The sequence below is a fragment of the Astyanax mexicanus genome, chromosome 24, assembly GCF_023375975.1.
Source record: "Astyanax mexicanus isolate ESR-SI-001 chromosome 24, AstMex3_surface, whole genome shotgun sequence".
Lineage (NCBI taxonomy): Eukaryota > Metazoa > Chordata > Actinopteri > Characiformes > Acestrorhamphidae > Astyanax > Astyanax mexicanus.
In genome coordinates this window covers 33,617,501-33,644,295 of record NC_064431.1, presented here as the reverse complement: position 1 = coordinate 33,644,295, position 26,795 = coordinate 33,617,501, and the positions used below count along the sequence as shown (strand labels likewise).

The 26,795-nt window shown below is 40.1% G+C and overlaps 1 protein-coding gene across 5 annotated transcripts in view; it reads right to left on the bottom strand.

Annotated features, from left to right (window-relative positions):
• iqsec1b (IQ motif and Sec7 domain ArfGEF 1b) overlaps positions 1 to 26,795 on the bottom strand; it is a 333,817-nt gene that overhangs the window by 190,537 nt on the left and 116,485 nt on the right. Inside the window, exon 1 of one of the 5 annotated variants that reach the window (XM_049471803.1) lies at positions 9,650 to 9,810. The exons of the other annotated variants lie outside the window; for them this stretch is intronic. Within the exon in view, the coding sequence (XP_049327760.1) occupies positions 9,650 to 9,672 (23 nt within the window). The 5' untranslated portion in view covers positions 9,673 to 9,810. Of the gene's footprint in view, positions 1 to 9,649; positions 9,811 to 26,795 lie in introns of those variants that run through there. 5 annotated transcript variants of the gene reach the window in all.

Sequence of the window (26,795 nt, the reverse complement as noted above, 5' to 3'; positions counted from 1 at the left end):
TTGGTAAAATCAAAGAAATTCATCATTTTTAAGTGCTCTCTAATTTTTTTTTTAGATCTGTATATATGTATATTACACATTCAAACTTCCTCCATCATCAGCCCCACATTGACATGTGAACAATTACGTGTCTAGACAGCAGCAGTGTTCAGTGCCAGACAGGCCAGGTGTTGGGCTAATGCTAAATGCCCAGGAAGTCATGCGGCCAAGACTGATGGCACAGCGCTGCCCACAGAGTGCCAGCCTGAGTGCCAGTGTGAGATACCAGTGCAGAGAGTGAGGGAATGGAGGGTTTAATCGTGGAATTATGATCAGAAATCGGAGATTATCTTTGAAAATGATGCAGAAACTTCTACTTTGTACTGCCTATTTACTAGTGCAGATATAAGACAAGTTAGTACACCTGTTCAGCTTGTGATGGGATGATACTGATATTGCTATATTTTGTATAGTATCAATAAGCGGCATTAAATATGTATATTGCTCATTAAAATCTGAAACATAAGTGCTCTAAACTCTGTTAGATTCGCCTCCAATTTGACATAATTTGGACGTTTTCACTTCTGTAGTTGGTTTTTAAGGTTTGAATCAGTTGATGAGTTTGTTTACTTAAAGCGTTTGGTTTGTTTTCACACAAGTAAAAACCTAAACGCACCAAATTGCGCTCAATAAACCATGAGTTCATATTCATACCCTCTGATTGGTCAAAATTATTTAGCCTGGGAGGAAAGAAAGTAAATACAACAAGAACGTTCTGTGTTCCAAACTAGTGCATATATTTCTGCAGTATGAAGCTGATTTCATGCTGATTTCGTGGAAAATTTGTGTTTTCAATAGAATTTGCAGTAAGCAGAGTTAAAACACGAAATCTGTTCAGAATGATGATAATTAACATTGCAACACTAAAGAAGCATAGACCTACAGTATTACTTAATATGATTGACTGAACTTCATGTTGACTGTTGACTAAACCCAGGTTAAAATGCTAATTAAAAAATTAATATTAGATGTCTAGAAAGTAGAGCTTAGATCAGTTAAAAGTAAAAAAACAGTTCAGCATGCAGCAGCAGTAGAGATGAGCATTAGCGAATACCTGTAGTAATTATTGTCTTGGAAATAAATCAGAATAAACTGCACCTGAACAGCCATTTGGAACCAGATTGAGACCATCTCCTTTTTAAACACCATTCAGATACAAAATTAAAATTACTTTTACAATAATAAAATGGAGAAAAGGTCAAAATCCAGTCAATGTATCGCAAGACAATTCTCTACGATACTTTACAGCATCTTTGGTTCTAAATAATCCAAAAATCTAATAACAGTTTTTCAGTTTCACAGAATTTAACGACCAATATTCTTCACCACAGGTTTACTAACTTTATTTATTTGATTATAGCGCCACCACATGGAGAAACGAAGCATAAAGCAATGACTCTGATTAGTCTAATCGAGGGCCGAGTCTTATAGAGTTTAGAGCTCCTATGTTTTAATAAAAATACCAATATTTGATGTCAAGTATTTATCCGATATAATCAAAATAATTCAATATATTGATATATTGTCCCACCCCTAGTAACTACTGACATGCATATATAAAACATAAAAATAACATACATATAAAAAAAGAGTCTGTATATGATCAGATAGCTCTGTGTACAGTGTTTTTGTTTCCGTTAAATAGTCACATTTTGCATTTTAACCATTTGTAATCTGGCCTGGCACTGGTAATTTGCATCCAGTTTAATATTCATGAGGAATGGACCAATAGAAATGATGCAACATGACTTTTTACACTCAACTGAAAGTCAAGAAGGGTTTTGTCCTTCTGCTGGTGTTAAATTGTGTCATTCAGAGATATGAGGATTTTGCATGACATTGATAATATATGTATATATTTATAAATGATTAATTCCATAAAACAGTAGGAGTATAATGAGCTGCAGTCATGCATCCAGATTGTGTGTGAATCCAGTGTGATGGATGATACTGAAGCTGCCTGTCAGGAGATCGCCGTGATGCCATCAAATAATTATAGACGGGTGGTGATGAAATATTTAGACAGCTGGTTTAATATTTGATGGCTGGAGGATTTGCTGCTTCTCCTCTCAACATCTGTATGATCCTCCAGATACGGCCGGCAAAACACATTTAAATATCCCTAACAGCCTAATCAATTATTAACGAGCGCCATGCATTCCTAATTGGCCAGTTATGATTTGCTAATGGTGCCTTTTGGTCACATGATCCCATTTGTGTGGGGTCATCTTAGAACATCTCAGAACATCTGAGAAAATCTGAGGTTTGAGCAGTTCGTGTTTAATAAAAGCATTTTGTTGAGGTTGAAAGTTGACTAAATCCAGGTTAAAACGCTAATATTAGATGTCTAGTATGTAAATCCAGCCCGACCCAACCCACATACTGTCATCATGAGGCCGAGCTCGATTTAAACCACACATTATTTATAGTAACTAGAGCATTAAAACTGAGCTTTTTAAAAACATTGCAACACTGAAGAAGCATAGACCTTAATGCAGGTTAAAATGCTAATTAAAATGCTAATATTAAATGTCTAGAAAGCAGGGCTTAGATCGGGCCAGTTTCGGGAGCCACATCAACTTTTAAATGAGATGCCGATTTCATTTTCCAGCAGGATTTGGCACACTGCCCTCACTTCCAAAAGTACCAATTGGTCTTATGTAATATTCTAATTTTCTGACACATTGATTTTTGGGTTTTTAATGGCTGTAAACCATAATCAACAACAATAAAAGAAATAAGCACTTAAAATAGATCATTGAGTGTGTAATTAATGAATTATTAACGAGCGTCATTCATTCCTAATTGGCCAGTTATGATTTCCTAATGGTGCCTTTTAGTCACATGATCCCATTTGTGTGGGATCATTTTAGAACATCTGAGAAAATCTGAGGTTTGAGCAGTTTGTGTTTAATAAAAGCATTTTCTTGATGTTGAAAGTTGACTAAATCCAGGTTAAAACGCTAAAGCATTTTGTTGAGGTTGAAAGTTGACTAAATCCAGGTTAAAACGCTAATATTAGATGTCTAGTATGTAAATCCAGCCCGACCCAACCCACATACTGTCATTATGAGCCCGAGCACGATTTAAACCACACATTATTTATAGTAACTAGAGCATTAAAACTGAGCTTTTTAAAAACATTGCAACACTGAAGAAGCATAGACCTTAATGCAGGTTAAAATGCTAATTAAAATGCTAATATTAAATGTCTAGAAAGCAGGGCTTAGATCAGGCCAGTTTCGGGAGCCACATCAACTTTTAAATGAGATGCCGATTTCATTTCCCAGCAGGATTTGGCACACTGCCCTCACTTCCAAAAGTACCAATTGGTCTTATGTAATATTCTAATTTTCTGACACATTGATTTTTGGGTTTTTAATGGCTGTAAACCATAATCATCAACAATAAAAGAAATAAGCACTTAAAATAGATCATTGAGTGTGTAATTAATGAATTATTAATGAGCGTCATTCATTCCTAATTGGCCAGTTATGATTTCCTAATGGTGCCTTTTGGTCACATGATCCCATTTGTGTGGGGTCATTTTAGAACTGAGATTCTGAGAAAATCTGAGATTTGAGCAGTTTGTGTTTAATAAAAGCATTTTCTTGATGTTGAAAGTTGACTAAATCCAGGTTAAAACGTTAATATTAGATGTCTAGTATGTAAATTCAGCCCGACCCAACCCACATACTGTCATTATGAGCCCGAGCACGATTTAAACCACACATTATTTATAGTAACTAGAGCATTAAAACTGAGCTTTTAAAAACATTGCAACACTGAAGAAGCATAGACCTACAGTATTATTCAATATGATTGACTTAATTTGATGTTGACTGTTAACTAAATGCAGGTTAAAATGCTAATTAAAATGCTAATATTAGATCAGCTTAGATCAGGCAAGTCTCAGGAGCCACGTCAACTTTTAATGAGATTCAGATTTCATTTTCCAGCAGTATTTTGAACACTGCCCACACTGCCAAAAGTACCAATTTGTCTTATATAATATTCAGATTTTTTCAACAATAAAAGGAATAAACTCTTAGAATAGATCACTCTGTGTGTAATACATTTATATAATATATTTCCATAGTTTCACATTTTCAATTATACTGTAATTGTAAGATTTTTATGAGCAGGTTAGCTTGATTCTTTATGCTTTCTGGGTCAATGTGTGCTAATATTTTATTTTTTATTCTTTAGGATTTGTTCACAAAGTAATGATACATTTAAAATAAATATTTTAAAATCTTGATATAACGTCCAGCTCTACAGTATCGCAACATCATCGAGATTCCCACCCCTACTACTTTTTATTTTGTTATGTCATGATCAGCTCCAGGTCCAATAATAATATCACGATATTTTATTGTATTTTCGCGATAACTAAATAATTGAGATATTAAAAAATGCGAGATGATACTAATATGTAGTATAATAATGCACTCCAAATATATCTCTCCATATATTCAGGATTAAAGTAAAATAAATGATACTGGACAGATATAATCTAAAGTCTCTAGATATATAGATATATAATGGGAAATGAGGAGAACAGTGTGAATTTTTCTTTTGATAAAAACAGCAAAAAAGTAAAACCCTGATGTGATAAATTAGGGGTGGTTGATATGGTACGATATTCAGAAATGTTGGCGATATTATCACGTATGATATATGATATATATGATATGATATGCACACCCCTACCACCAAGGTATCTGGTGGCTGGAGTATCATGACGGGGGTTTCCTGAGGTGTATAATAATGAGAAGTGAAATATCAGGCAACCCGTGCGTCGAGTGGAGGATAAGAGTGAGAGTGATTAGTCATTGGCTGCTCCTCAGGAATAAATAACGCCTGACCAGAGTGACCTTGAGCGGCGGTCACATGACTCGGCCGGCGGTCTCAATCCCCCGGCTCCTCCCCCCGGCGGCCGTAATGCAGCGCAAAACACACGGATCTCCAGGCTGAGGAGCAGATGGAGTCGTGGGTCGTGTTACGCAACAGACAGCTGCGGCTTACAGAGCGACTGTTCAACTGTGTTACAGTGATAAAACACTGCAAACTAACTAAAATATACTAAATATAGGTGAGAGAACTCTAAATATACCTAAAAACAGATATATCTATTTTCACTTCTTCCTCCTGTCTGGTTTAAACAGCAGCAGAGCTTCTGAATATATCTACACTGATGGGCGTGGTGTTCTGGAAATGAGGTATGTTCAGGTACATTTCTGGAGTTTTATCTTGTTTATATTGGTAACAGAAAACACAGGAGCTCCACTGACTGAATACAACCTAGACAGACGCCAACAGTCAGACGTTCATCGCTATCTTGGCAACTTTTACATCAACAATAAACAGAATAGTAAATAAAATAACATTGCTGTTCCCGTAAATGAGCTGCTGGAGCTCCTTCACAGCGTCAACCAGCAGCTCAGTTTCCTCTGCTGAGAAGAGTTTGTTGGACACGTCCAGGTAGCTGCACTGTTACAATAGCAATCCACCAAAGTCAGAGCTCACCTGATCTACTCTTAAAGAGAATGATGAGCAAGTTTAAGACACCGAAGATTATTTAAAAAAATTAGTATGTGCCTTTTGCGTTGCGATTCATTTCGAGCCGAGAAAGGTGTACTTTTCCTGTCGTTCTGATAGCAAAGCTCACTGACACACTGCCCTAAATCAAGCTAGCATTCTTTTTTTATTATTATAATTTTTAAAATCTCATTTTCTCCCCAATTTCCCTCTATCACTAGTGAAGCTCCAACACCAAGAGGGTTAAGAACACTAGCACACGCCTCCTCCGATGCATGTGAAGTCAGACTCCGCCTCTTTTTGAACTTTTTGAACCGAGTAGCATCACAGCGCTAACGCTCGGAGGAAAGCACAGCGACTCGGTTCTGATACATCAGCTCACAGACGCAGCCTTGTGCTGATCCATATCACCCAATGAGTGATGAGGGGAAAGAAGAGAGCACCATCTACTGTACTGTACCCACCCAGAGGAAAAACAGCAAAGACAACTGTGTGCGCTCTCTCGGGGCTCCGGCAGCTGATGGCAAGCTACGGTAATAGGTCCTTTATTCTCGTCAAAAGCAAGAAAGACCCACAGCAGCTCTAAATCACATCCAAAAGCATCCCTCAGGTCAACAGTCGACTCCCAGTCGTCTTCCACTGGATCCAGTCCAAACTCCAGTCCAGACGCTTGGGCTCCTATTAGAGGCAGTTTGGGTGGAGGCCAGGGGTTAGCACTGATACTATGACTGACCTGGAGATGCACAACAGGATAGGATGAACTGAGAGTTGAGATGTTTCTTCTTTATATATCGATAAAATACATATTCGAAAAAAGACTTGACACATCAGGACTGTGAGAACATGTAGTTTATTTAAAAATATATATATTCTGTGGAAAATATCTATAATATAATTATGCATTGCTACAGATTTAATTTTTAATTCTATTTTTTTGTTTGTGCTCGACAGTTGACTTTATTATTGCGATGTCATAATAATGAAAAAAACTGCATAAAACAACTTTGGCTCCACCCCTCACCCATCAACCACCAACCACCAACAGAGCTCCACTCACTAGATCAGCTGAAGACAAAAATGACATTTGGGTCTGCTGGTTGAGAACCTCAGACAGTGAACAGCAGGATTCTAGCCAGCAGACTTCTTCTTAAGGAGGAATCTGTACCTACTGTCCGTGGCAACTCAGCAGATGAGGGAGATGTAAGAACTTTTAATTGGTGAGCTCATCATTCTCTTTAAGAGTAGATCAGGTGAGCTCTGACTTTGGTGGATTGCTATTGTAACGGTGCAGCTACCTGGACGTGTTCAACAAACTCTTCTCCGCAGAGGAAACTGAGCTGCTGGTTGACGCTGTGAAGGAGCTCCAGCAGCTCATTTACGGGAACAGCAATGTTATTTTATTTACTATTCTGTTTATTGTTGATGTAAAAGTTGGGTTTGTGCTGCTGTGTGTTCATGTGTGTGTAATAAGTGGGGGTGTACGCTCGGCTCGGCACAACGCCTGTGTTACCGAGATAGCGATGAACGTCTGACTGTTGGCGTCTGTCTAGGTTGTATTCAGTCAATGGAGCTCCTGTGTTTTCTGTTACCAAGATAAACAAGATAAAACTCCAGAAATGTACCTGAACACACCTCATTTCCACAACACCATGCCCATCAGTGTAGATATATTCAGAAGCTCTGCTGCTGTTTAAACCAGGCAGGAGGAAATAGGAGTGAAAATAGACTAGTGTTAATGGGGTGTAAGATAGCAATGAGCCCTTATGTTAAACACAGGAAGGAGAGACTAAAGCAATAGTGAAGATGGTCAGAGGAAGAACATGGACAGAGACTGGCCCCACGACTTAATAAGCTTAGTGTTGAAGCGCTGGAGAAGAATTTAGCTTTGTGCGTGTGTGTGTGTGTGTGTGTGTGTGTGTGTGTGTGTATGTGTGTGTGTGTGTGTGTGTGTGTGTGTGTATGTGTGTGTGTGTGTGTATACGGCTCTAACAGTGGCGAGGTTCTGCAGAAAGCTGCCTTATACGCTCTCCAGAAATAGCAGGTGTGACATCATCAGCAGAGCTACGTAAAATAGAGAAAGAAAAGCCTCTGGTTGGAATTCGTGCGACGTGTCGTCTTATCCCCCCCTCCTCTCACACTCACACACACACACACACACACACACACACACACTCAACCCAACCCATCCCCAGCTTAGAGGAAGAAGAGACTGACGGAGGGAAGTGGTGGAGGAATTCAGAACACGTTCAGCCTCCCAACACGGATAATGAATTAAAACACACAGCCAGACGCTAATTACTGCACATTACAATACATACACACACATACGCATTCACACTCATAAACCAAGCATTTGGACACCAAACACTCCAAACACTTCAAATATTTCAGTCTGAGTCTGTCGCAGTGTCACAATATGAATGTGACCGTAATGCAAACACAAGCTGATCTGAAAAACCTAAACAATCAACAAGACAATGATGACACACACATGGTGTTCTGGAAATGAGGTGTGTTCAGGTACATTTCTGGAGTTTTATCTTGTTTATCTTGGTAACAGAAAACACAGGAGCTCCACTGACTGAATACAACCTAGACAGACACCAACAGTCAGACGTTCATCGCTATCTCGGTAACACAGGCGCTGTGCCGAGCCGAGCGTACGCCCCCACTTATTACACACACATGAACACACAGCAGCACAAACCCAACTTTTACATCAACAATAAACAGAATAGTAAATAAAATAACATTGCTGTTCCCGTAAATGAGCTGCTGGAGCTCCTTCACAGCATCAACCAGCAGCTCAGTTTCCTCTGCTGAGAAGAGTTTGTTGAACACGTCCAGGTAGCTGCACCGTTACAATAGCAATCCACCAAAGTCAGAGCTCACCTGACTCTCAGTGTCACAATACGATTAATACGACCCTAATGTAAACACAAGCTGATCTGAAAACTAAAATAATCAACAAGACAATGACGACACACAGCTAACATCTGTATACGTGTATATGTATATATATATATATATATATATATATATATATATATATATATATATATGCAAACCATCAATGTGGTGTAAATAAGCTGAGCACAGAAACAAAGGTATTTAGACAGCGAAAACCCCCAATACTCAAAATATACAAAATACTCCAAAATACACAAAAATACTCCAAAATACACAAAAATACTCCAAATATTAACATTTTTGAGTTTGTCTCTGTGTCAAAATACCTACATGACCATAATGCACACAAGCTAATCGCAGCTAATTCTAATTAGATGTTAAATATAGTCATCAAGACAATGATGACTCCCAGACTCCCAGATGGATCAATGACTGAAAATACTCCAAATACCCCAAACATATTACAAATACTTCCATAAATACTCCCAAAATACTCCATAAAAACTCCAGAAATACTTTAATTATTTCAGTTTGTCACAGTGTGTCCCAATACGAATACAACTGTAATGTAAACATAAGCTCTTGCGCTGCTTCTAAATATACATACAATAAAACCAAACAATCAACAAGACAATGACGAAACACAGACTGCTGACACACACACACACACACACACACACAAACACACACCATCTACATAGTGTAAATCAGCTGAGCACAGAAACAAAAGTATTTAGACAGTAAATAATCGAAACACTCCAAAATGCACCAAATACCCAAAAATACTCAAAATACCCAAAAATTCTCAAAATACCCAAAAATACTCAAAATACTCCCAATATTTGCGTCTCTGTGATTGTGTCCGTGCGTCACAATACAAATCATATAAATAATACGACCCAAATGCAAATACATGCTGATCTGAAAACCACAACAATCAACAAGACAATGACGACACACACACACACACACACTGCTGACACCATCATCGATTCCCTGTTCATTTAAGCTCCCGTCCATATACCCTACACACACACACACACGCTCACAGACAGCCATATAAACACACACAGACATCTACACACACCCTATGTAATAACAGTGTAATAACAGTGTAATAACAGTGTAATAACAGTGTAATAAAGTGCACGGTACTCACTAGTGGTAGAACCTGTACGCCATGGTGAAGCCGAGCCGCTGAGTGTGTTTAGCGCGGGAAAGCAGACGGCTGAGTTTCAGTCTAACGCATGCTGCTCTGCTGTCTCACACACACACACACACACACACACACACACACACACACACACACACACACACACACCCCTCCCTGCGCACACGCTGACAGCCTCGGCTAGCTCATTCAAGCTTAGCCACGAGGGGCGGGGCTTGGCGAGTGGGAGAGTGTATGAATGTGTGTGTGTGTGTGTGTTATGTTTATATTAGTGTCTTGGACACTGCTTTGGACGGCGTGTGTCTGTGTGTGTGTGTGTGTGTGTGTGTGTGTGTGTGTCTTTTCTGAGTTTGAATTGCTTCTCTTTTATTAAATTCTGTTTTATTTGGATCTAACTAGCACTGAAGCTATCAAATATTTTAGCAAAAATTAAAAAGTTACCTCTATTAATCAAGTAATATGATAAAACATGTTTGCTTGGTTAAAGAGCAATTATGAAAATACATAAGATAAAATTATATTTCAATTAATTAAGAACGACTTGCTCTCTCAATTGCTCTCTTTTTAGGCTGCTTTCTCACCAGCACTATTTGTTTTGGCTAAAAAAGGACTCTGATTGGTTTGTACTCTTAGTGTGGTCTCGATCCGACCCATTTTATTTGAGCTAAACTGCTGATAAGGCACCGTTTAATCTGATATATTAGATAAGATCTATAAACAAACGCTGTCTCTGCTGCTGCTCCATGCTGTTAAAACACAGACAGTATGTGCTGCATTTACTGCTCGCAGCTGCGCAGATCCATTTACTATGCAGACATCTGCATGTGAAAAACACATAGTAAATAGAGTCGCATGGCTGCGAGCAGTGAATGCAGCACAGACCGTGCTCAGTGCGTAAACAGCATGGAGCAGCAGCAGAGACAGCGCTTGTTCATAGCTGTGATAATTAGCGTTAATATTAAATCAGCCTTACACTGCACAGATATACAGATCTACAGATATACGCGCTGGAACACAGTCTCTTCTCACTATATTTACTTTCCTGTTCACACGCCAGACAGCTCTGACCAATCAGAGGAGACTCTGATGTGCTCGCATGGTTTATTGGTGCGCATTTTGGTGCGTTTAGTTTTTTATGCCTGTGTGAAAACAAACCAAACCAAACCAGAGTGAGAAACACTACAACTATAGGTGTGAAAACGCTCTTAGATAACATTCTCCACCTTTCGATTGAGGATGCCTCACAGGTGCTCAATTGGGTTCAGGTTTGGAGAAATACTTGGCCAGTCCATCAACTTTTTGTTTAGCTTCATCTTGAAGGTGTGACTGTTGTTATTACGCTGAAAAAACTGCCATGCAGATCATTTATCCTACAGGGAGGGGATCATGCTCTGCTTCAGAATGTATTCCACAGTACATTTATACTTCGAATCAAATCAAATTTATTTGTATAGCACTTTTTACAACTGGTGTTGGCACAAAGCAGCTTTACAGAAACATGATCACAAGACAAACAATCAGGCAAAAACTTTAAACATAGAAAATACAGAATACAGAACCCCCAGTGAAAAACTCCCTCAGAGCTGCAGGAGGAGGAAGAAACCTTGGGAGGACCAAGACTCACATTTAAGGGGGACCATCCTACCACTGGTCAAATGGCTTTTAAATTAATTTTAAAAAGTCTTTTATACATCCACAGTTCATACTTCAGTTCATATTACTACAGTACATGTTTATAATTCTTTAGTGAGCAGCACTCACACAGTCCCATTTTTCTTTTGCTAAAAACAGTAAAAAGTAGATATAATAATTAGGGGTGGGTGATATGGCACCATATTTTAGGGTATAATATCGTTCACCATACTCAAAAATGTTGGCAATATTATTGCTTGTTTGATACGATATATGACACACTCCTACACTGCAGTGAATCAACCTCTGCAGCAATACTGGCAGCACTCATGCATCTATGTGGACAACACATGTGGACTTAAGGTCTTTAGTCAACCCTGGGAAACTGCTGTATGGCCATCATGCTGTATCTCAGTTTTGGTTCCTTATAGCCAAGTGCCATCTTTATATATCGCCGCTTTCGATGAACGGACCAATAGAAATGCTTTAAAATGGCCTGAAATAAAGTCTTTTTACATTGACTTCCATTGAAAGTTTAGAAGTTGCTGCTTTAGAGATATTTGTTTTTCAATGGATAGCTACAAAATAGAGCAACAATTCTGTTTCTCACATCATTAGAGAGTTCTTTGCCATGAGACGCCAATGTTGAATATCCAGGGGTGTATATTCAGACGTGTTGCCAGATATTTAGACATTAATGTCTGTGTATTGAATTATTTTCAGATGACAGTAAATCTATACTACTATACAATCTGTACAATGACTACTCTAAATTATATCTATGTTTATATATATATACATATATATGCACTATACAACATATATTCACATACAAAACACACACACACACACACACACTGTTTTCACAGACACTGGCTCGGCACCTCATCAGTGGCATGGCCATGAGATCCAGCGATGTGAGTGGTCCACAGGTAGCTATGGTAACAGAGGCAGTTTGGGAGGCAGGTCCCGTCACTGTGGATGTTCCACTGCGTAACGCAACCTGAAATATTCCCTTTATTTGCATAAGTATTCAAACCCCTGCGCTCTGTGGGCTCCCTGCTTCTATAACAGCCATAACATTACGACCACCTTCTTGATTCTTCACTCACTGTCCTTATTTCCAGGAGTATGACATGCTCATCGCTATCTCACACCCCACCATCAGTCTATTTTCACTTCTTCCTCCTGTCTGGTTTAAACAGCAGCAGATCTTCTGAATATATCTACACTGATGGGCGTGGTGTTCTGGAAATGAGGTGTGTTCAGGTACATTTCTGGAGTTTTATCTTGTTTATCTTGGTAACAGAAAACACAGGAGCTCCACTGACTGAATACAACCTAGACAGACGCCAACAGTCAGACGTTCATCGCTATCTTGGCAATGGAGCTGCAGTGCACAAACACAACTTTTACATCAACAATAAACAGAATAGTAAATAAAATAACATTGCTGTTCCCGTAAATGAGCTGCTGGAGCTCCTTCACAGCGTCAACCAGCAGCTCAGTTTCCTCTGCTGAGAAGAGTTTGTTGAACACGTCCAGGTAGCTGCACCGTTACAATAGCAATCCACCAAAGTCAGAGCTCACCTGATCTACTCTTAAAGAGAATGATGAGCAAGAGACACTCTGATTGGTTTATTTCTCGTTACGCCCAAAATTAAACACAGGTGTACTTTTCCCAATGCTACGATAGCAAAGACATACTGACATGCCCAACAACCAAATTAAGAGACCACTTCCATTTCTGAATTTCTCAGATTTTGCTATTTATAGATAAATGTTTAATAATTCCAAATAAAAATATTGCCATTTATAGCATTTATGATTTATTTACAGAAAATGAGAAATGGCTGAAATAACAAAAAAAAGAAGCAGAGCTTTCAGACCTCAAATAATGCAAAGAAAACAACAAGTTCATATTCATAAAGTTTTAAGAGTTCAGAAATCAATATTTGGTGGAATAACCCTGGATTTTAATCACAGTTTTAATTTCATGCATCTTGGCATCATGTTCTCCTCCACCAGTCTTACACACTGCTTTTGGATAACTTTATGCTGCTTTACTCCTGGTGCAAAAATTCAAGCAGTTCAGTTTGGTTTGGTAAAATTTGGTAAAATCAAAGAAACTCATCATTTTAAGTGCTCTCATTGTTTTTACAGAGCTGGCACAATATTTTGTGAGTTGGAATAATGATCTAGATTGTTTATCTCTTTTTAATTCTGTATTTTTACAGTTCACAGTGCAGTTAGCTAGCTGGCTAACCCAGCCAAACTACACCATTTATTTTACTGCATCTGCCAGTGGAAATGTTTGTTACACAAGCTAATACAAAATGCCATTTTCAGTTTAATCACAGAAATACAGACAGATTAACAGCCCGTCACAGCGTCAGAGATTGCAGCTTTTCCCTGAAGAGCTAATGAACTATTGTGCAAACAGATAAAGCAGGTAAAGGCTTTAATTATATTTGGGAGGTTGGCAGATGGTGCTCGACTCAAGTGAGTGATTTTGGCAAACGCACGGTAATAAGGCTCTCTAGAACACAGGCCCCATTCATTACGGGATTGATCAGCTGGGAATAAAGATGAGAGGTGAAATAATAACTCAGGTGAGCAGGAATGGACTTAATGGCGGTTCGTTAGTCATTTGAAACCATATATAAAAGAGTGTAAAGCCGTATAAACAGGGCTAGCTTTAGCAATTTGGGTTACTTTAGAAACAAAATGCAATAGTTCAGAATTTCAAATTCTGGTTTATTGTATTTTATATGACAAACAGATCAAAAAAACATCTAAATAGATATAATTGTTGTTAGAAATGGCCATGGGAAACAGACAGTTTACTGACATAAGGAACTCAATCTCATTCATAACTAAACTGAGTAAATATATAGTCTAACTTTTGATTTCTGACATATATTATCAGCATACTCATCACTGCCAAACTAGTGGTTGTTATAAATGACTTGGCTAAAGTAGCTTAGCTACCTATTCAGGAGAAAAAAGCAGCCAGCTTGGGCTTGTCATCTGTCTTGTAGTCCTTCTGGGCTCGCAGTATTCGCCATTGCAAAAAATTTACTCCTATTTTATTACATTTTTGGTACTTTGGTCATTGAACTATTTGGACGAATGTCGAGGCCTTTTTTTCTCAGAGTAGCAGCTAAGATTTGTTGGGGAATTGAGCAGCAGGTGGAGTCATAGGCCACACCCACACAGTTCTAGTAACAAAATACTGGCTGAAGCTCTGATGGTCTTGAACTTCGCATGTTTCCTTAATAGCTGTTGACACATCCTGATCATTTTATCGTTAACTACTGAAAATATAATCCTGAAACTATAAACCCTGACTTTTGCAATTGTTTATCTCCACTTTTATCAAAAAGATGTGTTCTTAAGAGAGGGCGCTTTTCATGGCGGGGGTGATGAATTTGGCACAACATCGAAAACATAGCCCACTAAGCAGTGAGTAATGACAGTAATGAATGCTCGGGCACGGATTGTTTAAACGCAGCGTGAGTGCAGGCCAGCGGGAGAGCGGGGAGGGTGCAGAACCTTGTCTAGTGTGAGTACACAAATATTGATATCAAAGTATCGTGATATTTTTTGAGATATGTTTTGCAATACTGTATCGATTTTCAAAAATACAGTATCGATACTTAATTATTAGCTTAGATAATAAAGATAGTAAAGTGCCAGAATTGTGTAATAAAACTGTGACCACTAGATAGCAGTGTTGTAATCTGTTGCTATCCTCTGTTCTGATTGGATTAAAAAAAGGAAACTTTTCCTTTATTTAGATTTTAGAATTGTGTTTCTGTACTAGAATAAATTAAGGGAATAGTGTTTTGTAAAGACGTGTTTTAAATGTGTTTTATCTTTATTTTAACGTTAGTAAATGTGAAGAAGAGCAGAGGAACACAGGTGGCACAGACTGAAACCCGTTATATATCCCGTATTTCAGTGCTGGAGAGGTCTGAAATGCTGTGATTTGATTGGTTAGGCTGTTATTGTAGTGCTGGTGTGTGTGTGTGGAGAGGAGCTGTATACAGCAGGTGTGTGTGTGGAGTGGTGGATCGGTGGGGGGGTTGCTGAGGGATGTAGTGGGGTAGTTCAGGTTCTGCTCTGACAGCTGGGACGTTGGAACCTGCAGAGATGCTGTAGTTAGTTGGTGACAGAAGGACAGGAGCTGCAGTCGACTCCCTGTGGGACTGACTTACTGACTTACTCTCCTCACTATCTCAGGGGAACACACTCCTATTACACTGTACGCTCACTGATATATATATAAAACTCTTGTTTCTTTATGAAATACAGTGGGTCTCTCTGAGTTGTTTATGATGCTGCACATGATGAAACTCTTCCTCAGCCTCTTCCTCATTGTCTGCAGCAGCTAGTAAAAGAAAATATTCATTAAAAAAAAGGAGTCGATCAGGAAAAGCACATCAGTGTTTATATACTTTACCCAGTAATTCAGAGCTAAGAAACAAATGGTTAGAATTAGTCTATGGAGGAAAAACACCACCAGCCAAGTACAATAGAGATAGGTAGGTGTATGTTTACAAAAGTTTAGATCAGTTCTATTTACACTAGTTAAAAGTAAAAAGGTAGACAGAGAGAAAACAGACAGAAAAAGGAGACAAGAGAGAGAAAAAAATACATATATATATATACAGAGAGAGAGAGAGAAAAAAAGACAGAGAGAGACATAGAATCAGCCACAGTCTCCTAAAACTCTCTCTCACTGTCTCCCTCCACTGGATGAAGGACACACTCTCTCACAATAAGGAAACCTACATAGAGCCCCTCTGGCTCCACCCATCACCTGTCAACCCCCACCAGAGCCCCGCCCACTAGATCAATTATTGAAAGAAAAAAAAAAACATTTGTCATTTTGGTCTACTGGTTGAGAACCTCAGACAGTACACAGCAGGATTATCCAGTAGACTTCTTCTGAGGGAGGGATCTATACCTACTGTCTGTGACAAGTCAGCTTTTAAACAATGCTTTTAAATAAGCTTGTTTGTGTTTTGACTTTTAGCACAAGCTTACACTAACGTGTGGTAGGTAAACACTCAGCGTAAACATGGGGTGTGGCCAGCAACATCTTATTTGCATAAAAGTGACAGAATGAGCCGTTTAAAGGCTCTAAAAGAGACTGAAACTGGTAAAAAGAATAAAGCTGGTGAGATCTTTTTTATCTTTATCTTTATGTGAGAGTGATTTAAAGTGATAAAGAACTCCATGAACATGTTTTGTACAGATTATAGTTCTAAAATATACTTAAAATAAAGTGGTTTAAAGCAGGGAATTCTCTAAAATGTGCAGAGCAGGACCTTGGCTAAGCAACTCTGCAATACAAAACACAAATTATAAAATAAAATAAAATAAAAAAATGCATTTCTCCTCAATGGAAAAGGAAACAGAATGAAAAGTCAGAGCTGGGCAGTAGGGGGCAGTGTTTTTACACCTCACACTCTCACCACAGACAACATCCTCTAAATTACCCTGCTGAGAAACTGATGAACAAATCAGCAAAAGCATCCAGATGATCAATTTCCTCCATATTTCACATTTAGTGAAGAGCAGAGGGGGAGGTCTGGCCAGTTTGGGCTACAAAAGGATGAGAAAAGCTGAGAAAAATGACTGTAATATGCAAATGTGCCTTAAAATTCTTTAAAATAATACAAAATATTATATATTAATGTATAAAACTAATAAAAAAACAATAATCTAATAATAAATGGAAAATCAATGCAAAAAAAAGTGAAAAAAAAAAAAAATCAGACTGATTACATCTTCCACCCTGATGTTCATCACTATCTTACACCCCACCAACAGTCTATTTTCACTCCTTCCTCCTGTCTGGTTTAAACAGCAGCAGAGCTTCTGAATATATCTACACTGATGGGCGTGGTGTTCTGGAAATGGGTTGAGTTCAGGTACATTTCTGGGTGAATTGCTATCTTGGCATAATTACCACGTCATATTTATCATGTTATTAAAGTTATTATGATTTAAAAATATAGTCCTTTCCTTACTCTACCTCAATTTTCCTTACTCTATAACCTTTCCCTACTCTACTGTACCTCACCTTACTTTACCTCACTTGGCCCTATTCTACCTCACTTTAACCTACTGCACCTCGCTCTACCTCACTAAACCTTGCTGATTACTCTACTTTACCTAACTGTACCTCACTCTACCTCACCTTATTCTACCTCACTATACCTTACTGTACCTCGCTCTACCTCACTGTATCTCAATTTGCCCTACTCTACCTCACTGTACTTTAACCTACTCTACTTTTCTGTACCTCACTCTACCTCACCTTACTCTACCTCACTTTGTTCTAATATACTTTAAAGTACCTGGCTCTACCTCACCTTATTTTACCTCACTCTACCTTACTGTACCTCACTTTAACCTACTCTACTTTACTGTACCTCGCTCTACCTCACTATACCTTGCGGTTCCTCACTTTAACCTACTCTACTTTACTTTACAGTACCTCACTCTACCTTACTGTACCTCACTCTACCTCACTATACCTTGCTGTACCTCACTTTAACCTACTCTACTTTACTTTACTGTACCTCACTCTACCTCACTATACCTTGCTGTACCTCACTTTAACCTACTCTACTTTACTTTACTGTACCTCACTCTACCTCACTATACCTTGCTGTACCTCACTTTAACCTACTCTACTTTACTGTACCTCGCTCTAACTCACTCTACTTTACTGTACTTCGCTCTACCTCACCTTACTCCACCTCACTCTACCTCACTTTTCACTACTCTACTTTACTGTACCTCACTCTACCTCACCTTACTCTACCTCACTATACCTTGCTGTACCTCATATTACCCTACTTTACCTTATTGTACCTCGCTCTACCTCACCTTATTTTACCTCACTCTACCTTACTGTACCTCACTCTACCTCACTATACCTTGCTGTACCTCACTTTAACCTACTCTACTTTACTGTACCTCACTCTACCTCACTATACCTTACTGTACCTCACTTTAACCCACTCTACTTTACTGTACCTCACTCTACCTTAATTTTACCCTTCTATAATTCACTGTACCTCACTTCAACCTACTGTACCTCACTTTACCTCACCTCATTATACCTTACTGTACCTCACTTTAACCTACTCTACTTTACTGTACCTCGCTCTACCTCACTATACCTTGCGGTTCCTCACTTTAACCTACTCTACTTTACTTTACAGTACCTCACTCTACCTTACTGTACCTCACTCTACCTCACTATACCTTGCTGTACCTCACTTTAACCTACTCTACTTTACTTTACTGTACCTCACTATACCTTGCTGTACCTCACTTTAACCTACTCTACTTTACTGTACCTCGCTCTAACTCACTCTACTTTACTGTACTTCGCTCTACCTCACCTTACTCCACCTCACTCTACCTCACTTTTCACTACTCTACTTTACTGTACCTCACTCTACCTCACCTTACTCTACCTCACTATACCTTGCTGTACCTCATATTACCCTACTTTACCTTATTGTACCTCGCTCTACCTTACCTTATTTTACCTCACTCTACCTTACTGTACCTCACTCTACCTCACTATACCTTACTGTATCTCACTTTAACCTACTCTACTTTACTGTACCTCACTTTACCTCACCGTACCTTGCTGTACCTCATTTTGCCGTACTCTGCTTTACTGTACCTCAGTCTACCTCACATTAACCTACGTTACTGTACCTCACTTTGCCCTGCTCTACCTTCCTGTAGATCACCTTGTCCTACTCTACCTCACCTCACTTTACCTCACTCTATTGTAGCTCTGTCCCCTCTCTCTCTCTATAAAGGTTATTGCAGTTATTTTAAAGCTTTTGGTTTTGGTTTTTCTATTGGTTAAAAATAGTCATCATCCCTGCTCCTCCATTACTGTTACTGTTCCCAGTCCTCCCAGTTCATACAGCAGTAATTCATCCTTCACTCTCAGAGTGTGCAGTTCAATCCCACACACAAATTTAACACAACATGAAACGCGTGCCTTTAATTACACACATCGCTCCTTCTCCTCCCGAGAGGCTCAGAGAAAGATCATCCGACAGGCGTAAAAGCCGCGGTGCGAAGGCCAGAAAACGGCAGCGTTTTGCTGCATTTCATCTTGCCGGTTTCTGGCAGTCGGGAGGCAGTGAGGAGTCTGTTTTCCTGAGCCAGCTGGAGCGCTCCGGAGACTGACAGCTGTGTGTACAGTAGTGAGGAAGCGGCGGCAGGAAGAGAGAGGCGCTTTTTACGCTGAAAGATTGTTGTGGTGCTTCTAAAAGTAGTGCGTCTGCAGCTTCTTCACAGTCGCAGCTCTAAAGCATGCTGGGTAGGGATGCAGCGATACGGGGAATCTGCTGCTGCAGATAGCGATGCTAATACACGGACGTTTAGAGCGTGCAGGAATTGGGACTACATCTATCTGGATTAGCATTGAAAATATTGATTGGATCTCATTTCCGCCACACAATGAATTTACATTTTCCAATCAGGCTGGAGCGGCGGCGGCGGTGTGTGACGGACGCACGGCGCATACAAGCCCAACTGCATTTCTGCTTTCACACCAGAACTCCAGGAATTTTCACCATTTTCACCACTGAACCTGTGAGAAGACAGAGAGTGACGTACATTCACTCAGCAGCTTCACCAGAGGTCACCAGCTTTCACTTTTACACAGAGTAACGTTCTGCTGTATTAATGTGAATCTGCTGTAAGTCTTTCAGTTGGAGACTCTGTGTTTGAAGTGGTTCTGCTGTTAAATAGGTCAAACTAAGAGATGCCCTCAGGTCGTCTTACAGATTTACTACAGCATTTACTGTGTGTTTCTGTGAACAAACACAGCCTCAGACCAACATATTCCCCTCACACACACACACACACACACACACACACACACACACACACACTAACACACACACTAACACACACACTAACACACACACTAACACACACACTAACACAGCCTCAGACCAACATATTCCCCTCACACACACACACACACACACACACACACACACACACACTAACACACACACTAACACACACACTAACACACACACTAACACACACACACACACTAACACACACACTAACACACACACTAACACACACACTAACACAGCCTCAGACCAACATATTCCCCTCATACACACACACACACACACACACACACACTAACACACACACTAACACACACACTAACACAGCCTCAGACCAACATATTCCCCTCACACACACACACACTAACACACACACTAACACACACACTAACACACACACTAACACAGCCTCAGACCAACATATTCCCCTCACACACACACACACACACACACACACACTAACACACACACTAACACACACACTAACACACACACACACACACACTAACACACACAACACAGCCTCAGACCAACATATTCTCTTTCAAACACACACTAACACACTCACACACACACACACACACACACACACACAAACACACACACACACACACACACAAACACACTCACACACACACACACACACACACACACACACACACACACACACTAACACTAACACACACACTAACACAGCCTCAGACCAACATATTCCCCTCACACACACTAACACACACTAACACACACACACACACACACACACACACACACACACACTAACACACACATACACATACACATACACATACACACTGCCTCAGACCCTCACCTAACACACACACACACAGCCTCTCTCTCACACACCGCCTTAGATAAACACATTCTGTTGCACTCACACTAATACATACAGACATACACAACACATCCTCACGCAACGAGTGTGTGTGTGAGTGTGTGTGGTGCTACATAAGGCCTGAGGCTCAGCCAACAAGTACTGACACCAGAAACAACAAAAATACTCTCTCTCTCTCTGTCTCTCTCTCTCTCTGTCTCTCTCTCTCTCTCTCTGTCTCTCTCTCTCTCTGTCTCTCTCTGTCTCTGTCTCTCTCTGTCTCTCTCTGTCTCTCTCTGTCTCTCTCTGTCTCTCTCTGTCTCTCTGTCTCTCTCTCTGTCTCAATTCAATTCAACAGTGCTTTATTGGCATGAATGTAAAAGTCAACACTATTGCCAAAGCATAAAACAGAAAACAAACAATAATAATAATAATTAATAACAAATAATTAAAAGAAAGATTACATATATACAATTACACCAACAGAAATGATTATTTACAGGATTAACACTTATAATTATTGTTAATGATCATTCAAATAGAAGGAAATAAGAGTGTGGAGACTTTATAAATGTGTAATAATATCAATGAATCAGTAATATTAGAAATGAGTTATAATAATTTATATTGTGTGGTTTTGTCCACACTGGTTGTCCCTCAGGTTGTGACAGTCTGTAACATATCGAGCTGCCTGAGTGATCAGCTCTCTCTTCTCTCCCAGTATATACTGGAGCTTCTCAGAGTCTGAGCAGAGCTGGAACTCAGGGCAGACTCTGCTCGTTCTCTGGTAGAACCGGGTTCTCACAGACTCATATCTAGAACATTCTGTGAGGAAATGCAGCTCTGTCTCCACCACTGCGAGATCACAGTGAGAGCACAGCCTGGCCTCTCTGGGAGCCCAGCTCTGTCTGTGACGCCCAGTTTCTACAGCCAGACTGTGCTCACTGAGTCTGTACCTGGTGAGGATCTTCCTCAGTGACCTCTCTCTGAGAACTGTGAGGTATGGGGCCAGGGTGTAATCACGATTGAGGGCTGTGTAGCATTGCAGTTTGGATTGTTGTTGTGTAGTGTGGGTCCAGTGTGTGAGGTAGTGTTGTTGTTGTTGGGTTGTGATTTGGTTGGGTCTGATGGTCTGAGTGAGTGTGTGGTGAGGATATCTGTTGTCAGTAATGTTGTTGGGTTTTAGGTCACTGAGGTTGAGGACCAGCTGGCTGAGGGGACTCCGCTCAATGTTGAGCTCCTGTTCGGACAGTGCTTGGTAGTGCAGTGACTGGGGGTCACTGGATTTTATGTGCTTCCAGAATTTTAGAGCTCGTTTCTGTATGGTGATGAGGAGGGGGTACTGACCTAGCTCAGCCCTGCAGCCGTTATTGGGGGTCTTTCTCTGCACGTGCAGGATGCTCTTACAAAATTCTGTGTGCAGAATTTCAACCGGATGTTTGTCCCAACTGGTGAAGTCGTTTTGTGCCAGGGGTCCCCACACCTCACTGCCATACAGGGCTATTGGTTCTATAACAGATTTAAAAAGTTTGATCCATATTGTAATGGGTATTTCAAAGTTTATTGATTTTCTGATTGCAAATAGAGCTCTCCTCGCCTTCTCTCTGAGTTCCTTCACAGCCAAGCCAAAACTTCCTGTGGAGCTGATGGTTATCCCCAGATAGGTGTATGATTTAGTGTGTTGGATGTTGGTGTTGTTAATTGTAAAAGTGTGATTCCGTTGGTTTTTAGATCTTCTCTGAAAGGTCATTATTTTCGTTTTTTGATGATTGACTTCTAGAGCCCAGTTTTGACAGAAATTCTCCAGAACTTTTAAGCTTTCTTGCAGACCCTCTCTGGTGGGTGACAGCAAGACGAGGTCATCTGCATATAGAAGGCACTTGATTTTGGCATTCCCCAAAGTGAGGCTGGGTATTGAGTCACACTGCTCTAATGTTTCAGCCAGTTCATTAATGTAAATATTAAAGAGTGTGGGGCTGAGGCTGCAGCCCTGTCGTACTCCTCTTGACTGTGGAAAAAACTCTGTCCTTTGTGTTCCAATTTTCACTGCACAATTACTGTGAGAATACATTGATTTAATAACGTCATACACTTTCCCTCCCACACCACTTTCTATAAGTTTAAAGAATAACCCTGTGTGCCAAATGGAATCAAACGCTTTTTGGAAATCTACAAAACATGCGAAGATTGTGTCTTTGTTCTTGTTTACATATTTATCGATGAGCGTGTGGAGGGTGAAAATGTGGTCGGACGTTCGGTGGTTTGGTAAGAAGCCGATCTGAGTTCTGCTAAGGATGTTATGGTCAGTGAGGTAGTCTGTGAGTCGAGTATTGAGAATGCTACAGAAGACCTTACCCAGGTTGCTGTTCACACAGATTCCTCTGTAGTTATTTGGATCATATTTATCACTAGATTTGAATATGGGGGTGATGAGACCTTGGTTCCAGACAGAAGGGAAATGTCCTGTATTTAGAATAAGATTGAAGAGTTTTAGAATGGCCAATTTAAATTTAGGATCTGTGTTCATAAGCATTTCGTTTAAGATGCCGTCTGTACCGCAGGCTTTTCTGGGCTGGAGGTCTCGGAGTTTTTCCTCTAACTCTGATTGTGTGATGGGGAAATCTAGTGGGTTTTGATAGTCCTTGATTACTGTGTGGAGTGTTTCTAGTTTATTTGATACTTTCTTTTGCGCTGTATTTAATGATGGACGACTGTACAATGATTTAAAATGGTTTCTCCAAATGTCTCCGTCATTAATTGTTAAATCATCTTGTTTGTTTTTATTTAGGGATTTCCAGTTGTGCCAAAATGAATTGGAATTGATTGAATTCTCTAGGTTGTGTATTTGTTGTTGTGTGTGTTTGTACTTTTTAGCTTTGAGTGTATGTTTGTATTCTCTCAGTATCTCACAGTATTTAATGCGTAATTCCTGATTATGTGGTTCCTTGTGTTTTTGATTGGATAATTTTCGTACTTCATTTCTCTTGATCTTGCAGTCATGATCAAACCATTGATTTGATTGGACTATTCTGGATTTGTGTTTCTTGATGGACAGATTTGATATTTGAGCTGCATGATCAAAGATTCTATTTAGGTTTTCCACAGCCACTTCAACACCATCTTTACTCTGGGGAAAGGTGTTTGACAGAAAGGACTGGAGGCATGTCTGGATTGCCTCGCTGTTTGTGGCCTGCAGATATTTATCTGTACTGTCCTGATCCCACCTGACAGGAAGTCTGAGTTTGATAAGTTTGTTTGGGGGTTTCCTGTGGTCATGTGTAATAGTTCTGTTCAGGTATAGGGTAATTTGGCTGTGATCTGAAAGGGGTGTTAGTGGCTTGACTGTAAAGGCTCTCAGAAAGGCCGGGTCCAGATCGGTTATAGCGTAATCCACAGTACTGCTGCCCAGAGCCGAGCTGTGGGTGAACTGACCGAAGGAGTCCCCTCGCAGCCGTCCGTTTATGATGCACAGACCCAGGCTTCTACAGAGCTGCAGCAGGTTCCTGCCGTGAGCGTTTACAGATGTGTCACAGTTTTCTCTGGGGGAAGAGGCTGGGAAGTTTATATTAGTCCCTGTTATAAAGTGATCACCGTGAGGGCTGATAAAGTCTGGCTGATATCCTGTTCTAGCATTTAGGTCTCCACAGATGATGATGTGTCCTTGGGATTGGAAGTGGCTGATCTCTTTCTCCAAATCTGGAAAGGTTTCAACACTAAAGTATGGTGATTCTGCTGGGGGGATATAGATGGCACAAAGAAGTATATTTTGGGGGGTTGAGGTTAACTGCTTATTAATTTTTATCCAGAGATGATTTTCTCCTTTTTTGACCTTTTGAATAGAATTGATTAGTTCAGATTTATACCAAATAAGCATCCCTCCTGAGTCTCTTCCCTGAGTTATACCTTTTAATTTAGTAGAGGGAACCACTAACTCCCTGTAACCTGGGGGACAACCAGTGGGCTCATCTCCTCTACACCATGTCTCCTGCAAAATTATTATATCCACATCTCTTATTTCCCTCAAAAAATCAGGATTTTTGCTCTTTACACCAAAAACAGATGAGTTTAAACCCTGCACATTCCATGAAGAGATACTAAAAGATGCCATTCCGTGTGAAAAAAAAAATATATATATGTTGGTTCTGGGTTTCAAAATAAGAGAACAAATTGGAAATAAATAAGTATATAGGTAAATTATGAAACTGAGTACATAAACATTATATATATATATATATATACATATACATACACATACATACATACATATACACATATATATATATATACACACATACATACATACATACATACATACACACACACATACATATACACACACACATATGAATACACATATATACATACATACACACATACACATACATACACACATACATACACATACACACACACATAAGTATGCAAAAACATGTACTCACTAATACATTTTTTTTTCTTTCTTTTTTTTTTACATTTATGTATCTAAGTTACCATACAGAGATTAAATTTAATAGTCTGTGAAATAATGTCCTTTACCTTATTGATAATGTACCTCTTACCACGGACAGTGTCCCATCAGATGGGTGCAGATGTGTTTGAGCATCTGCTGAATGTCTTTAAGCTCAGAAGTGTTTGGGTTTGTTGCTCTGCTGACTGCCTGGGCATAGGTCAGAGTTCCTGGACTGATCTGGATGGGCTGAGGTGCTATTGCTGGGTTCTTGTTCAGTTGTGCATTCTGTGTACCTGTAGTAGGTAAGGGTGCTGACGGGGGACCAGGGTATTTATGGTGACTCCTCATCCTGTCTGGTAGCAGTGGATGGTGAGGGCCATGTTGCTGAGGTCTCAGATGGAAAGGTGGTCCTTCTGCAGGTCGTGTTGATGGTCTTGAAAGCCGTGTGGACTGTTGTCCTCGTCCAGTGTTGCGTTGGGGGGTGGTGATGTTCCGGGCCAGTGTGACGTCCTTTAATGTCTTGGCAAACACAGGAATTACCTCTTTAAATAAATGGACTTGGTCAAAGAGGCAGGTTGTATCTAGTGTCGGGTGGTGGGCGAGGTGTGTGTTTGGTCGTAGCTCACACTCTCTGGAGATGATGGCGTTAATGTTCTGGATTGTATGTGGGTGGAAGTCCTTGCGAGGCAGCAGGGTGGAGACAATGATTTTTGTGTTAGGGAAGGTGTTGCAGGCCTTCTCTATAACTGCTCTCAGGGATAACGCCACTCTCTCTTGCTGAGCCCTCAGGTCATTTGTTCCTGTATGGATTATGATGTGCTTTGGGGAGCCCAGTTTTGCCTCTGTCAGTAGCTCCAGTGCTCTTTTTGTATTGGGACACCAAATTTTAGCCACTGTGTGTTTAGGGAAAAGCTTTTTCTCATCAATAAACTTCCCATTGGAATCCATCAAAAGTACAATGTCCAGATGTTGTGTAGTTCTTTCACTGATGTTTGTGTCCTGACCACTTGGCTCCAGGTGTGTCTGCTGGTTAAGAGGAGGCTGCTGTGAGTCGGTGGGGGTTAAAGGTGGAGGATGATGGAGGTTGTTGGAGGTTGAGGGAGGAGGTGGCTGTGGGCTTGTGGAGGTGGAAGCTTGAGGTTGGGCGTACAGGTTCTCCTGGGTGGAGATCTCTGCTGCTGTAGTATTCTGTTGCTGATGTAGGGAAAGGAGCAGTTCTTCCAGACCCTGCACTATGGTATCTCTTTGTCTCAGCTCCTCTCTTAGAGCAGCCATCTCCTTCTTGTGTTTGTCCCTGTC